Source organism: Temnothorax curvispinosus, unplaced genomic scaffold, assembly GCF_003070985.1.
Source record: "Temnothorax curvispinosus isolate PA1 unplaced genomic scaffold, ASM307098v1 QBEX01011966.1, whole genome shotgun sequence".
Lineage (NCBI taxonomy): Eukaryota > Metazoa > Arthropoda > Insecta > Hymenoptera > Formicidae > Temnothorax > Temnothorax curvispinosus.
The window spans coordinates 254699-270776 of NW_020221746.1; the positions used below are offsets into that span (position 1 = coordinate 254699).

Here is a 16078-nt window from a genome sequence, read left to right on the forward strand (position 1 = left end):
CGGCCACCAGCGCGACGAGCGACGCGACTTCCCTACAGGCGCCCGACTTTCTAAGCGGCGGGGTGGTGGCCCCCGTTCCGCCGGCCACCAGCGCGACGAGCGACGCGACTTCCCTACACGCGCCCGACTTTCTAAGCGGGGTGGTTGTATGGGTTTTGGTTGTATGTCAGCCAGAAAATGAGAAGGAGATAAATTCCTTCAATGCCGGCTGATTAACAGCGCCGGTAGACAATTATAATGTTGCGGTCGACAAATCGTTGCGATCGTTAATAAGCGCGCGTTAATCATATCGGAAAAGAATAAACAACCACGTTAGATCGTTAATAAAATCTTAATTAAGTGACTTAATTTTGCTTTTAATTTTACAATGATACGCGTAATTAATGTATTCGTCCAAGAATTAATACATAGCGGCAATGGAAAGCAAAACAGAATTATATTATCATGAAATGCAAGAATTTTATGTTAATCGCGTTTTAATAAAAATCGTCGTGATTATATCTCACAATTAGTCACAAATATCTGGATTTCAATAGTACAATATAGAAACACGAGACAACAGAAATTTAAAAATTAATCGATGATTCGATCAATCAATTATTTATTAATGAATGGACAAACAATGTTTGGTATGAAAGTATAAACCGAATCGCGAACCAAACTGCGAACCGAATCACGAATCGTTACTTAATCTCACTTTAGATATCAAGTGAGATATTCAAATTAAATGACGTGAGATCCAAAGAGATTAATAATTTCTCCATATAATTAATATCGCAATCAATATAATGAATTCATCAAGTTCTTACGCTGTAACATTTGCCTTTACAAATTCTTATATACATATCTATATAAATATTTCGTTATTATAACGTAAATTGTTATCAAATTTATATTTATAATATGACATATCAAAAATACATATATCTACGATTATATTATATATTTTAATATAATATAATTGATATAAAAACTATCAATTTTGAGATAATTCTACTTAAAAAATGATTCTGTCCCGCAATAAAATATTCACTGGATCTCACGTTATTTTATTTTGCTTTGTTTATACGAAGCCAAGCTACATATGGATAGACTATAAAAAATTAGGATAAAATCGGTGCATTATACATATGTATACAACAAAAATAAATACGATTAACACTTTTTAGTGTGATCTATATATGTATGTACAATAAGGTTCATGTAGAATATATGCAACGTGAATCAAAATATCTTTTGGTCTTTTTCATTTGTAATGCATGCACATTGAATTTATTAATACATTTTGCTTCTTTGCACCAATTTATGTAATATTTAATCCTGGAGAAATATTTAGAATAGGGAGAAAGAAAGAGAGAGATAAAAGAGAATAAAGAAACACAGTCATTTAAATTTTCTTATCTACAATATATAATCAATTAATTTATTTTATTTTATTAAACCTATCTGTACTCCGTCTACAGATACTTATAGCTTTTATTATTTCTTAATTCCATAATTGTAATTAAACTATCTAGTGTCTATCTATAAAAAATTATTTTCTATTTATTTCAATTGTATATAAGAAATATAAATATTTTTAAAATTTTTATTTTACACGAAAAATAAGTCACCAAAAACTTAAGTAAAATCTTATATTCGAAAAATTTTATAAAACTTTATTTTAGTTGTTTGTCTTTTTCTGTATTTCTTAATAATTTTAAAAATAAATTTAAAAAATGTAATTAATGTAATAAATATAAATAATTGATTTTAATATTGCACAAGAAACTAATATCTTTATATATAATAAAATATACATCATCATCATCGTTACCTATTACTCGTGTCCGAGCGTGGTGACTTCTCTTTATATACACGTGTTGCGCACGTGGATTATACACATTGTATATAGGACCACAGTTTAACGCCGATTCCGAATGGCTATGTTTTTTCAGAGAAGTGTTCGTGGCAAGAATACTCTTCGGTGATTTGCCATTGCCTTCCGAGAGGAGAACGAGCGAATATAATTTTTCTAGCTCTACCGGGAATCGAACCCGGGACCTTTGGCTCAATATAGACCAGTGCGCTGTCTACTAGGCCATGCTCGTCCTCAATAAAATATACACAGAGAAAAAATAATGTTGTATCAACAGCATTAGTCTAATTGGAAATAATCTTGTTTTATTTTATTAAAACAAAAGCCTAATGTATTGAATTAACAAGATTATTTCCAATTAGCCTCAGGTTGTTAATACAACATTATTTTTTTCTCCTATATTTGCCAAATGTAAATACGTGCGTATAAATTTCAGGCGACTGGTATACTTGGCATGTTCTGCGATACAAATAACATTAGATGCATTAATAAATAATGCATCGACATAACGTATGTGCTTATGGATGCATTCTCCCGTAAGCACAATAAATCGATAAATAATGATGATGCTCCAGGATTAATTATTTAGCCTAGTCTGATCTAGTCTATCCATTTTAGAGCAACGAATTTGTAAGAAGTCGCATTTATCTATAGTACTATTATATGGATACAATACATAAATATATATAATATAGGCTCACAAATTTGTTACCCCATACTATTGTAAAAAAATTCGTCACTCACCGATCCGATGCGCAACGGGCGGAGTACGTCGGCCACGTAGCTACGATGATACTGTAACAAAAACGAAAGATATAAATTAAAGAGGCACTAAAAATGATAAATGTTTCAAAAGATATATATAATTTTACGCGCATCTAAATTCGTCTTTCAATTAGATTCACTGATATAATTATCTATTTTCCAAAAAAAACATTTACAAAAATAAATTTTTATAAAATTTTAAATAATTTCTTTTTTTCTAATTAGTTTTAGTTTATCGAAATAAAACTCCGAATAAATGAGAAAAAACTATTAATTTTATGCAGATAAAAGGTGATACTTACCCCAAGGTTGCTCCGCCGGTGCCCGATGCCTCTCCCAGGCCTCCTCCTCCTCTCAGGGGATACTTAGGCTTCCTCGTCTCACCGCACAGGACACTCGCGAGAAACACTCGCGGATAATAAACTACAATCGCGCGCGGACTAATTTCATTAAAAGTCTTTCTCGCGCGATACTGTACGGCACTCCCGTTTAGAAAAGTCCTTTAGTCCGATTACTTGAACGGCACTCCCGAAGCAAACGCGACAAACCGGCTGCGGTTCGTTTATTTAATTAAATCGGCGGACGAGGGTACGTTAGCTTCCCCGTCTTTGAATTTTTATCCAAGCAGAACAAGAGTTTTGCTTGGGTAAAATCCTCGTACTGGGTACTGGAGCCTTCCCACCTCGCCAAGGTCGTACCCGTGGGAAGGAAAAGTACTTTTCTCTGTAATATAAAAGCGGGTAACATGAATTTTTCATGCAAATTTGAAGGAGTCGCGACGCCGCGTGCTCCGCGTCGTTCCGCGTTCATCACCGCGTTACTGGCGTTACGTTGTTAATGGGCGACGTAATAATGGGCGACGAAATGTTCCGAGATGTTGGCAACTTGGCGCGATACTACGCAAGTCGAGCGGACGGTTAATAAAGACACGCACTTCGTCAATCAGAGATACGCTGTTGAAATTAAATATCGCACGCACAGTACGTTACCAAACTCGTAAATCCCGCGAAAGTAAAACTGCGTTATTATATGCACGACGAAGAATCGTGACTGCCGGCCGCTAACTTACGCGACGCGAGATATACGAAAATCCGAGATTATGAAGCATTCACGAACGGGCGATGTATCGCGGCGCCGCGGCGTTCCGTTATCACCGATCGAATCACCGGAATCACTTGACACGATCAATATCACTCAGCCCTTTTTCCCTACGGAGAGAATCGGAGCTAAATCACACGACACGTCCGGCACGTCAGCGTTCTTCGCGAATCCAGACATGGCGGGAGGAGCGACTATCACTCGCGAATATCACAGCGCGAAACTGCAAAGCAAGTCGTTCATACATACCTCCGCGTCGCGCGACACGTTCATTCCGATAAACACCTCATACACTCGTAAATTGTTTTACACACACGGCACACGGCACACACGGCACACGGCGCGCAGTACTCGATCGCGTAGCGCGTATTCCCGCGGCCCGCGAAACGAGGAAGCAGGAATGCCAATCACCGAAAACAGCACGAAGCACGGTGACGTCGGTGACGAGCGCGCGCGGAGCACAAAACTTCCTACCTGTGCGAAATTCCTCGGAAGAATGATAACTGAGTCACTCACGCAACACTACTCCGAGCGTTGACGGAAACAAGTGACAAGTCCGCTCATCGCCAGAAACAACGTCGAAAACGCGCCGATCTTCGAGAGGTACGGAGCTTTCGAGTTCAACGGTTGCGCCGCTAGTACGGACTGCGCAGGTGCCTACACTGCCTACTACGTCACCGTCATCGTATCGATCCGCACGGCGCGGCGGCGCGGAGCGGCGCATGACGTCACGGCCTACCCCTCCTAAGCGGCACGACGCGCGCGGCCGCGGCTCGGTTCAAAAATACCGAAAACTTTCAACAAACAATAAAAGATCAACGTATGCCGAATCTTTCGTTAACTTTTACAGGTTTAACTGGCTGTATTCTACGTTCTGCGTTCTGTCTCGGTGGTGTCTGGTCGACGTAGCTGTCTCTCGAAACGCGAGTCACGAGTGTTATCAGATGCAACTCCCGGGCCGGCCGAGCGCGGCCGCCGCGGCCAGAATAATAATATCCCCTCCAGCTGGCTAGTTCGGACACGAACCATTAGCACGGACGCAAACCATGTGCGGTTACCGAGCGAAACGACATAGTTGAGTTGCACTTTCTCAGGCGGCGTGTCGGAAACTGCAACACAGCAACAACACGAAAAAGGCCGGGATTGGCCGAGATAACCTCTTATGTACTGTTTGTAGTGGACCCCATGTGGTTATCAAATTATTATTTTACTTACACATAATTTAAATACTCCGTCTGATTTCTAATCGGACATAATGCCGAAAGTTCGCACGCAAATTACTTCTCGCGTTCATACAGAAGTAGCGAGACAAGGTATGTTTGTTAAAATATTCTACATATCTACAAATTAACACAAACATTGTGTTTTTTTTTACAGGAATTTTATTCAATAAGGATAAGGGTCAGCATATACTGAAAAATCCTTTAATTATTCAAAGTATGGTTGAAAAAGCTGCGCTCAGGCCGACCGATGTCGTACTGGAGATCGGTCCTGGTACCGGCAATATGACTGTAAAAATGCTTGAGAAAGCAAAGAAAGTAATAGCGTGCGAAATTGATCCAAGAATGGTAGCAGAATTACAAAAGCGTGTTCAAGGAGAGAGAACTGCACATCAATCGAAATTACAAATAGTACTTGGAGATGTATTAAAATCAGAGCTACCTTTTTTCGATTTGTGCGTTGCTAATATCCCATATCAGATATCATCACCATTAGTATTTAAATTACTTTCGCATAAACCACTTTTCAGGTAATTATATATTTGTGAACATTTATTCCGGCATAGATCTTTGTAGATACGTAAGTGAAATACGAGTTCCCAAAAGCAGGCATTACTTTTTCTACCATACAGATATATTTTAGATTCTACTTCTCAGGTAGATACTTGTTTCTGTTCTGAGAGTAATATATTACAAATTTATAAACTATACAGCATTGAGAAGTATATTGTGACAATTTATATTTTAGGTAGAACTAGCAAATTTTTAATATGCGGACAACGCGAGAGGGAATGGAGTCAATGCCCATGTTATTTTTTTTTTTTTTTACAGATGTGCTATACTTATGTTTCAAAGAGAATTTGCAGAACGCTTGGTAGCTAAACCTGGTGACAAATTGTATTGTCGCTTGAGCATTAACACGCAATTATTGGCACGAGTAGATATGTTGATGAAGGTTGGGAAGAATAACTTTAGACCTCCACCTAAGGTAGAATCAAACGTAGTGAGAATCGAGCCGAGGAATCCACCACCTCCGATCAATTACCAAGAATGGGATAGTCTGACACGAATCGGTTTCATGAGAAAAAATAAAACGCTATCTGCAGCTTTCAAGCAAACCACAGTTGTCACTATGTTAGAGAAAAATTATAAAATTCATTGTAGTTTGAACAACAAGGTAAATTTGACACATTATTATAAACAAGACAGATGGGAAAATACATGACGTCCAGACGTTAAGTCTGGATATATGGACCAAATGCTTGTTTATATTAAAATATTTGTTATCGTATTTTATATTGATTGTCACACATTTACACAGATTATATCAGAAAATTTTGATATCAAGCAATTGATAAATCATGTACTAGAAAAAGCTGATGCTAAGAATAAACGAGCTAGGACTATGGACATAGATGATTTTATCAGGTATAACCAAGTTAATATACGAGTTTGTATGTGTCGTGTGTATATCGACTTTAGTAGAAAACATTATCCAAAATTTAAATCTAAAGATTTATTTATATTTAGATATTTTATATAATATGATCACACATATAGTTACTTCATAAATACTAAAATATCAAAATTAACAAAAATGCATCTTTTTTTCAGCCTTTTACATGCATTTAATGCGGAAGGTGTGCATTTTACATAAATTTACATATTGAGATATACACTATTTGTAAACGAATTTTTATAAACAATGTGCAAATAAATGTTTGTTAAGGAAATAAATTGGTCTATTTTTTAAGAAGCATTTGTTTTGGAATTGTACGTGGTTTTTTCATTGTTATATAAGGCAATTCTTATATGTTTCAGAGAATAAAACCAAAAAAAATCATGCGCATATAAAAAAAAAACTGTTCGTGTCGCTTATTTCTTTTTTACTTCGGACTTTAGATTCACCCCGTGAAATATTGATATATAATTGAGAATCATCCTATATATTTATATTTGATACATAAAATATATGAATTACTTATAGGTATCATTTTATATGATTCACAGGCATGATATAATACTTTTCCTGATCTATTTTTCAATATATTTATACTTGTTATCTATAGTTCACATATTATAAACAATCTTATACACGTAAATGTTTGTACAATACAAATTCATAATAACCTTTACGCACATTGATCTTTTTGTTTTATTGTAGTCTTACATCTTTCATCTTTTCAGTTATATCTCAGATATTATAAAACATGAGATTTTTGCAAAACAGATTAAAATTCAGCTCATCCATGAAAAAGCAATAATTCAATAATGAAACATTTCATCATTATAGCTGCGGTCCGCTTAACACTACAAATGCTTTGCAGAATCTCTCTTCTCCTTTCTTTTGGAATTTATCTTTATGAAAAATAATTTTAATACAATTTTTCGAGAAAAGAAATAAAAGTTATTCTAATACTTTATAAAAAGCCATTGTCATACATAGCAAAAATATATAAACGTATATCTCTAATTTTATTAGATGTGTGAACATTATCCTTATCATATCTTAAACGTATGTATGTATGTCTGTACGTGTACACATGGTATGTATAAAATGTGCAAAAATCTTATTTAAACTAATAATTTACGAGATACACATATTTACAATCTTTGGGTCTCCATATGGATTATTACAATATTCCGATAAAATATGCACAAACTGTTCTTTAATTGCCAACATAATGGTATTATACACACGCACGCATGTACACATACATACACAACGCACATACGTATATTGCATGTTTATGTATATATATCACTGTGCGCAATATTATATTCCCAAGAAAGGTATCGTGATAATATAGTACATATTTCGTATTGCAATTATATAGTAACAATTTTTGCATCAGATGTTATAACAAGACAATGTTTTATGTTGAAATTTGCAGTGTGCAAATACAAATTTATTTTAATATATACACATTTTAAAATGATGAAATTTGTAAGAAAAAAAAAAGATAATCTTAATTAATCTTATCTTTTTCAAATATTATTGAAATTATATAACAAATTTATGACAGTCCTAAAGTGACATTAGCATCATGATGGAGAGTAATGTGTTACGAACAAAATGACAATCTACAGTAATGTGAAATTCATCTGATTAAATACTATTCATTGCATTTTTCTTACAAAAACTTGAATGTCATTTTGTTAAATCAAAATTTATTCTATGATGTTAACTAACACAAATTGCATAATATGATATTATCCCGAAGTAGAAGAAGATTGAAGACGTCGCCTTTTTTTCTTTGGTCTCGACTTTTTTTCATTTTCGGACTTTCTATACTTCGATTCTTTGCGTGATTTGTGTTTTTCTTTACAATCGGAATGTTTCGTTGGATACACGTCATTTTTTGATGATATCGTTAAAATTGTACTTGCATTGGATTGCGATAAATTAAATATTCTACCACTGAATATATGACGCGCCTTATCTTTATGTTTTTCTTTACGTTTTGATTTTCTCCAAAGCGAATAGGATTTATTAGAATAATTACTACACTGACTACTAGACCTTAAACGATCATCCTCCGAGTCCGAAGAATAACACATTTTCTTTTTTGATTTAGATTTATATTCACTTCTTGAGATATCTTTATTTATCGAGGCACTGTCGTCTTGACTTCCAAATTCATTTGTATTTCGAGATTCCCGGTGTCTACAGCTCGGCCTTTTATTTCGTTCAGAAGTATTAGAAGATATACTGTTACTTCTAGATCTAGATTGTCCATTTTCGCTACACTTGGAATCTTTGCTCTTAGACTTCAACTTTTCCAGATTCAAAGTTTTCTTCTCTTTGCTTCTCGTTGTTTTCCCACTTTTCGCTGTATGATTATTTGCACTAGACGGACAATCCCTTTTCGATTTATATTCTCTATAACACTTCTTGGTTTTCGTCTTGCTATCGGTCTCCGTGCTACTACTGTCACTACTAGATGAATCCTCATCTGAATAACTCTCTTGTCTTTTAATCAGTTTTATTCGTCCTGTACCTTTAGCCTGTACCTTATATCGTGCCTTTCTTACTCGTTTTTCGTTACATTTCTTTAGTGAACTTTCAGACGAGCTGGAACAGAACTCACTAGAACTGAATATTTTCCTTTTCTTAGATAGTTTATTCCGGCTTTCTGTTCCATACGATCTTTTATGTTTTTGTGCAACTGTCTTTTTCTCTGATTTCTTCGGACGGTTTCGCCTAATACTATTTTGTCTTGGATTGTAATCACTGTCAGAAGTAGCATCGCTACTTGTTGCCGAACAAGACGACGAAGACGATCCTTTTGTGACATGAGACGTGCTTGGTAGTGACACATTTTCCAAATGTCTTCTTACGGCCAATCTAGTAAAAAAGTATGATAACAAACATTTAAAGCTGCAAATTACGTTTATATCAATGATGTGAAAACGATCTATAAAAAAAAACTTTATTACAATATCAATGTTGAAACGATTAAAAAATTGTGAACGCATTGCTATATGATCGTTTTATAACTTATAACTTATATAACTTACTGCGTATTTCCATTCGAAGTATGAGGAACAGACACATTTTCAGAATCAGAAGAAAGTAACTCTATGATTTCTGGTGTTCTTTCATGGCGTGGTTTTACATAGCCAATTATTTCACATTCTCCATCTGATTCGGAGGAACTCGATGAAATGATTAAGAGCTCTGGTATACTATTAGATGTTTCTACTCTGCGAAACATCTGTCCTACTGCACTAGGACCTAAATAATTATACACGCAATTATATGCATTTATCATAATACATACAAGTATCTTAAGATTCGACTAAATATACTAAATAATGTAAATTTTTGATTTGTTTATATTTATGCATACGTTAGGCATAGAAAATGTAACGCAGGATGCGATTTGTCATTTATTTCTCACCTGGCATGCTAATTGGATGTGATAACGTATTCGGCATCTCAGCGTTTACTCTCAAATCGATCGCTTCAGCGAGTATTCGAACATCAGAGTTGTCAGAGATAAGATTGCTGTTACTGATGTTACTGCTGCTGCTGCTGCTGCTGCTACTGCTACTGCTGCTACTGCCAACACTACTAGTGGGTGATTCAATACGAGTCCCATATTCATTTGATAAACCTATAGATATGATGTATATAATTATGTACCTTGATATTTGCAGTTATTAATATTTATATGTATGAATAATTACGAACCACGTGGCAAATAAGTAACAGACTGATCATATCCAACCAAATCAAAGTTAGTTTGGGCAAAATTTAACAGTTCGTGTGCAAAATGATCTGTATGTATAGTGAAAAAGGGCCGCACAATATTCCGAAATTCTGGACTTCTAATATCGTATTGAGTTAAGGCATCCATTATTATGCTCAACACATATGCAACATGGGTTGGTTCATTATCAAGTAAAACTTGCAACTCTCTATTTAGCCATGGTATAAGGCGATCTAATTCTTGTGGTTGTCTTCTGTAATACAATTGACAAAAAAAATTCGAGTATTACGTGTAAGAGAATTTTAAAATATTAGATGCAGATTTATAATTTTGGATTAAGGAATAATAAAAATCAAGTTATAAGAAATATTTATTTACCTATAATATTCAGGGCTACATTCGCGGAAACGTCCAAATATGTCAGGTAATGAAGTAGCCCATATACCATGCCTATAAATAGTACGACGATAATCTGTAGGATTAGCACGTCTACGTCTACGTTCTTCCCTTGGCACTTGAAGTGCTATACTGGGCAATTGCTCGCGTCTTGTAACTTGCTCTGGATTTAACAACACTCCATGTCGACGATTGCCAGTCATCGTTGTTCTGAGACATAGTATTGTATAGAATTATGTTATAAATGTGCACTCAATATATAACAAATTATAATACACAGTACAAGTATTCTACTATGGTGCATGAATCATACCTGTAAACAAATCGACGAGGGGCAAGAGGGGCAACATCCCAATCGACATCAAAGTTGACATCCAAAGTAGCAGTCACTTGTGGCTGAGGAATTTGCGATACCAATTCGTGCGGTACATGATACTGATCGTAATCTTCTTCCGATCTCACATTGTGTATAATCGATTTGAATGTTTGTTTGCACAAAGGACATTCCGTTTTAATTTTGGACCATTGAAGTAAGCAAGTAAAACAAAACTGATGCAGACAACTATCCGTGAAGGATGTATTAATTAGCTTTCCCAGGCAAATGCTACAATTTGGAGGTGGAGAGACTGCACTGTCATTTCGTTCGCTATTATCAGAATTTTGTACGGGAGCTTCGGATTTTATAGGCTCTTCCATGCCTGCATTGGAGTTTTTTATTTCTAATGGGCCTTCCATCGTTATCTATCGCAAATGTCCATTCGTAAAGAAATTTCTGTAAAATAAAAAAGGTGCACATATATAAATATACAACGGTAATTTTTATTCAGAAGAATAGAAGAAATCTAAAAAATTCAAGTTAATATTGAAAGACATTTGTAGAAAAGTCAGTCGTACAAATAAATCACATAACTGTTAATCCTATTAATACATAATAAGTTAAGATGTTAAGCAAAAGCAAGTTGTATACAAATAAATAAAAGATGACTAGGATATTTAAAATTGTGAAAACATAAAATGTCATTATTGATATCAAAATAATAATTAATTAATTAGTGATGATAAAATGTAAATCTAATTATTAAAAAAAATCATAGAGTCAATCAGTAAAACCTATTTTTAACTTGTTTGTTGATTTTCAAAACTTACTGACAATTATTGCAGCATAAAAAATTCTACAAGATTCTTTCACAAATCTTTGATTCGCGTGAGTCAGCCTATATCTCGCGTATATTACGACATATCTTATTACCTTGGTATTGTATTGCGCGTGAAAGGGAAACAATTATTAGAGACGGACGCTTATAGAGCGTCTAGTCGTGCTCATTTGTGCATCACAAGAGTTTTCTCATTTTATGGCAGACATAATGAGACAAAAAGTGACAGATTTGGTGCAGAGAATAGCGAATGTCCGATTAGAAATCATATGGAACGATCATCCATATATATAATTTCTCGCACCGTAGATAATTATATAGGAGGAATATAAGTAATCCTCATAGAGAAGAAGCGTTATAAATCTACCGACAGTGACTGACAGACCTGACAGTACTGACTGTTCGTGATGTATGACGTATCGTCATCGTCGATGTTTTTTCTCGGTGTCTGACTTTTTTCTGTATTCTGTATGAGCGTTGCTCTCCACCCTTCTGCCTCCTTACCTGCTACTGCTCTCGTCTCTCGTTTCCGGTGTTAGGCATACGATACTGTGCGTAAAAATTCGCAAATGTCGATTATTCCGTTTTCACCGTGATGTCTGCCTACCTGCGCGAACAAATACGTTCTCACACTTCTCACAGTAACGCGTAACCTCCAGATTTTATACGGTAACTCCAGCCGCTCCAGCCTCTAGCCATAAAGCGAAAACTACGACTACGATACGATGATAGTCGTGTATCGTGTAACGCAATGTTCCCAGGGTCGAGGAAAAAACTTCACTACTCAACGACGAAAGGTCCGACGAGTTGACGCTACTGCGCATGCGTGCTTTTGTCTCAATCTAGGGAGATATTTCCTCTCTCTCTCTCTCTCTCTCTTATAAATTATAGAAAATAAATCTTTTACTGAGGAGAGTCTCTCTCGCTACGTATTTTGAAGCACTTTTGAGTGAGTGTCAATAAATAAAATTAGTGCGAGTCCAATTCAATTATTTCGTATCATTCGTATGGATTCAATGCTACATTCATTTTATAGTTTATTGAAAATTTGATCACGTAAAAAATTTAGTTATCTGTGAATCTGAAATAAAATATAATGTACCCACTTATTTATAATTCTATAAATTATGATACAAATAATTTATTTTATTTTATACATAACATCTGTATTATTTGAATGTGAAAAGGTCTTTTATTGTCGCACCGATAAATGTAAAAAAATCACTGATCATTTGGAAGGGCGATGTGTGATGTTCTTCGGCGCTGGACGTGATCGAACATAAACTGGTTCCACATATCCTCGTTGTCGTTGGAATCTAAGGAAAAGATCGAATGTTATTTCAGTAAATGCGTAGCGTACATTTCTAAATTTATATAAAATAAATTTCTACTCACCTCGTTATAATTGCAGTTACTTGACTTTCTTAAACATCTATATGCAGATGTATACCGTTTATTTCTACCATTTTTGCATGATTTTAATTTCGTATTTTTTACTGCAGGAGCAACTTGGCCAACTTTGGAATACTCATCTTGTTTAAATCTTTTGGCTTTAGTACAACGAGGTAAACAAGTATTATCGCTTTGAACATCCTCGTCCATTTCATTATCCTTTTTAAAATATATTATGCTGGAAGTGTCCAATGATACCTAATACGTAATATAGAAAAGTCTGTGCTAGAGTTTACTATTATGTCTCTGAAGATATGTGTGTATATTTAGTGCCAATTGATTTAAAATAAAGTGCGTTATAAATTGATATATATATATATATATATATAAATCTGTAACGCACTCTATTTTAAATTAATTGGCACTTTGTATTAAATGTTTTAAAAGTAGTACTAGTAACATACACACGAGAAATAATAATGTTTACCTGTTCATCTTTCATACATCTTTTTCTTTTAATAGACTTTTTTGGTATATTATCTGACGAAAATTCGTTAATATTCTTATGTCTAAGTGGCTTTCTTGAACTGCTCTCCTTTCTCAAGGTTTGCCTACATTCGGTATACTGAAAACAAAATAGTACATAAATATGTTTAATAGAAAAGTCAAGTATCAAGATATCTACATTTTTAATAACATATAACAAATACTTTTTTAATAGCGCTTTGTATAGATTGTATCCATTCGTCGCTATCGTCTTTTTCCGAGTACAGTAAGAATGTTTCATGTAAGCATGTTATACGGAACAGTTTTTTACTCAGAACACAAGTTAAACTGCACTTGTTTAACGGTAGAACGCAAGATATGTTCAACGATGTTCCTGGTTCGCCTTTACAATATAGTAAAGTATCATTCAAAAGAACAAAATATCTCCTATAAGCTGAATTGCCTCGTCTTGAAACACGCATCAATGGTCCTTGTTTGATTAATATTCTACCAGGCTTCACGAGATTAATCGAAGTAGCAATACACTTCTGAAGATTTAACAATTTTTGTGTTTCTTCGTTTTGTGCGATTAAAGTATTTATGTGTCTCGCAGATTTTTCAATTTCAACCAAACATGCTACAAATAAAGACCGAGTTAAAATTATAGATAAAAAATATACACTCTCAAATATGTATAACTTATCTGGTAAATATGATAATGAGAAAAAGAGAGATCATAATGATATATAATTACCCTGCAAATGTCTATATTCTCTATGTCCATAAGGGGTATGTTGTAACACTTGTTTAACAAGTAACTGATATCTCGGTACTCTTTGGACTGGTGTAATTAACAATGAAGACAATTTCCTTCCTACCTCTGGTCTTGTTTCTTGATCGCAAATAAATTTTTTTAAGGCGGGATCATTCTCTTGACTTGTCTGAAAGGATAACTTTTATAGACAAACTTTAATATCAAAGTCTATCTTTTTGTCTCTACTCTCAATAAAAATATTTTTATATTTTTGAACAAATATTCATATCCATATTAAAAAAAGTTTCAAGAAATCGCATGCAAATAAATTTTAACAAATAATTTTTTCGTAATACTTGTGGTTATTACCTGTAGTAGATTTAGTACTTGTGTATAATCGTATGCATAAACGGAATATAACTTAAAGAATGGTGCGAGTTTGTGAAATATTCCAGCTATATTATCAGGATTACATTTTAATCCTGCCACCAGTTCGCCGCTCACATTATACAACGTCTTTATGTTCTCACCCAGCGTAGCAAGTAATGGGTGATCCAACAACTTTCTCTCAAGAATAGGTTGTATAAAAAACTGAAGGCACACATATACATACATATGTTAATAATAATAATAATAATATTATAATTTTTGTAATAAAAAATATGTACTAAGAATTATACCTCTGTTAAGGTCTCCAATTGTTGTAAATAAGTAACTTCGGTGGTTAATATTTCTCGAATAGCTTGTGACCTCAGAGTTCTTTCCTTTTCCTCTGCACACTTCTCATTATCCTTATTCAAAGCGTGTAGAACTGAAAAAAAAAATCATGATATAAAACTTGGACTTGAATAATAACAATTAAAAGAATATACATAAAAGAGATATGATAAATATAAATTATACCTTTCATACGACTCCGCATGCTCAACATATTTCTTTCATTTATAACTTGTCTTAATTCTGAACTGAGGCTGGCTTGAGGCGACAATGGTGAATACATAATCGTACCAATCACTTTCGTGTATTTAGAAAGTAAATTAACAAGCAATATGATTAAACTTTGTGTGTTTTATTCTATGACTCTTAAAATATAATACGAGTGAGTAGTGTTATGGAGTTTCTTTCCAAAATTGGAGTAAACGTAACTCGCTACCGTTACGTCCGTTACTACAATAATACTACTTATATTTCTTTGACACAGTGTGTATGTGTATATGTATGCATGCAACGTATGTTATGTGCACACTGGTGCACACAACCGGTAAAAATTTAAATGGTGCTCGACTGCTCGACAGACACACCTGCTAGTTTAGTGAACTTTGCTCTGATTGGTAAAATTTCAATCCAATCTCAATTCTCAATCCCAATCCGTAGTCTGATACGAGCTTTAGGAAAACGCGTTTTTCTATTGGACATGTTTATTCGACAGTCGATATGGAAGAAGGCTCAAGACCCTCAAAGGCAAGCCAATTGTAGCCAATGAGCAATGAGCGACACAAATCGCCAGAACATTACAAAAGTGAGGAAATTCACTAGAGAATCTACAATTTCATTTGTCGAAATCTAGTAAATCTGTTCACTTTTGTAATTTCCACCTCGTCTCAAAATGCTCAAAATATACAGAATCGACCTCCTGCGTTCCAAAATTCATTCTAGAGTTAACTAAAATACTATAGTGCATGGGCGTAAACTATAGATTTTAGATCCAGAGTGAATTTTGGAACGCAACTTAGCAAGGT

At 34.5% G+C, this 16078-nt stretch overlaps 3 protein-coding genes across 3 annotated transcripts in view; 1 reads left to right on the forward strand and 2 right to left on the reverse strand.

Moving 5' to 3' along the window:
- Positions 1-3086, reverse strand: part of LOC112462131 (malonyl-CoA decarboxylase, mitochondrial-like) — a 65727-nt gene extending 62641 nt beyond the window's left edge. The window contains exon 1 of the mRNA XM_025027749.1: positions 2926-3086. The gene's annotated coding sequence lies outside the window, so the exon portion shown is untranslated. The remainder of the gene's footprint in view (positions 1-2925) is intronic.
- A 1744-nt stretch (positions 3087-4830) lies between these two features.
- Positions 4831-7325, forward strand: LOC112462102 (probable dimethyladenosine transferase). The gene is made up of 5 exons (XM_025027688.1): positions 4831-5034; positions 5099-5471; positions 5773-6118; positions 6263-6369; positions 6556-7325. The coding sequence occupies exons 1-5, from the start codon at positions 4977-4979 to the stop codon at positions 6596-6598; spliced, it is 927 nt and encodes a 308-aa protein (XP_024883456.1). The 5' UTR covers positions 4831-4976; the 3' UTR covers positions 6599-7325.
- A 23-nt stretch (positions 7326-7348) lies between these two features.
- LOC112462090 (E3 ubiquitin-protein ligase Topors-like) lies at positions 7349-15535 on the reverse strand. The gene is made up of 14 exons (XM_025027670.1): positions 15243-15535; positions 15020-15150; positions 14709-14930; positions 14340-14526; positions 13810-14222; positions 13587-13724; positions 13103-13357; positions 12880-13023; positions 10867-11294; positions 10536-10763; positions 10139-10410; positions 9846-10061; positions 9463-9679; positions 7349-9289 (listed from the first exon to the last, which is right to left on the reverse strand). The coding sequence occupies exons 1-14, from the start codon at positions 15337-15339 to the stop codon at positions 8155-8157; spliced, it is 4083 nt and encodes a 1360-aa protein (XP_024883438.1). The 5' UTR covers positions 15340-15535; the 3' UTR covers positions 7349-8154.
- Between the last annotated feature and the right edge of the window lie 543 nt (positions 15536-16078).

Excerpts from the sequence above, each read along its gene's own strand:
- LOC112462090 (XM_025027670.1), bottom strand. The coding sequence starts at position 15,339 with ATGTATTCACCATTGTCGCCTCAAGCCAGCCTCAGTTCAGAATTAAGA. Across the intron at positions 14,931-15,019 it reads AATTGGAGACCTTAACAGAG|TTTTTTATACAACCTATTCT; the intron begins GTATAATTCTTA and ends GTGTGCCTTCAG. Across the intron at positions 10,062-10,138 it reads TGTTACTTATTTGCCACGTG|GTTTATCAAATGAATATGGG; the intron begins GTTCGTAATTAT and ends TCATATCTATAG.
- LOC112462102 (XM_025027688.1), top strand. The coding sequence starts at position 4,977 with ATGCCGAAAGTTCGCACGCAAATTACTTCTCGCGTTCATACAGAAGTA. Across the intron at positions 5,035-5,098 it reads TACAGAAGTAGCGAGACAAG|GAATTTTATTCAATAAGGAT; the intron begins GTATGTTTGTTA and ends TTTTTTTTACAG. Across the intron at positions 6,119-6,262 it reads ATTGTAGTTTGAACAACAAG|ATTATATCAGAAAATTTTGA; the intron begins GTAAATTTGACA and ends ACATTTACACAG.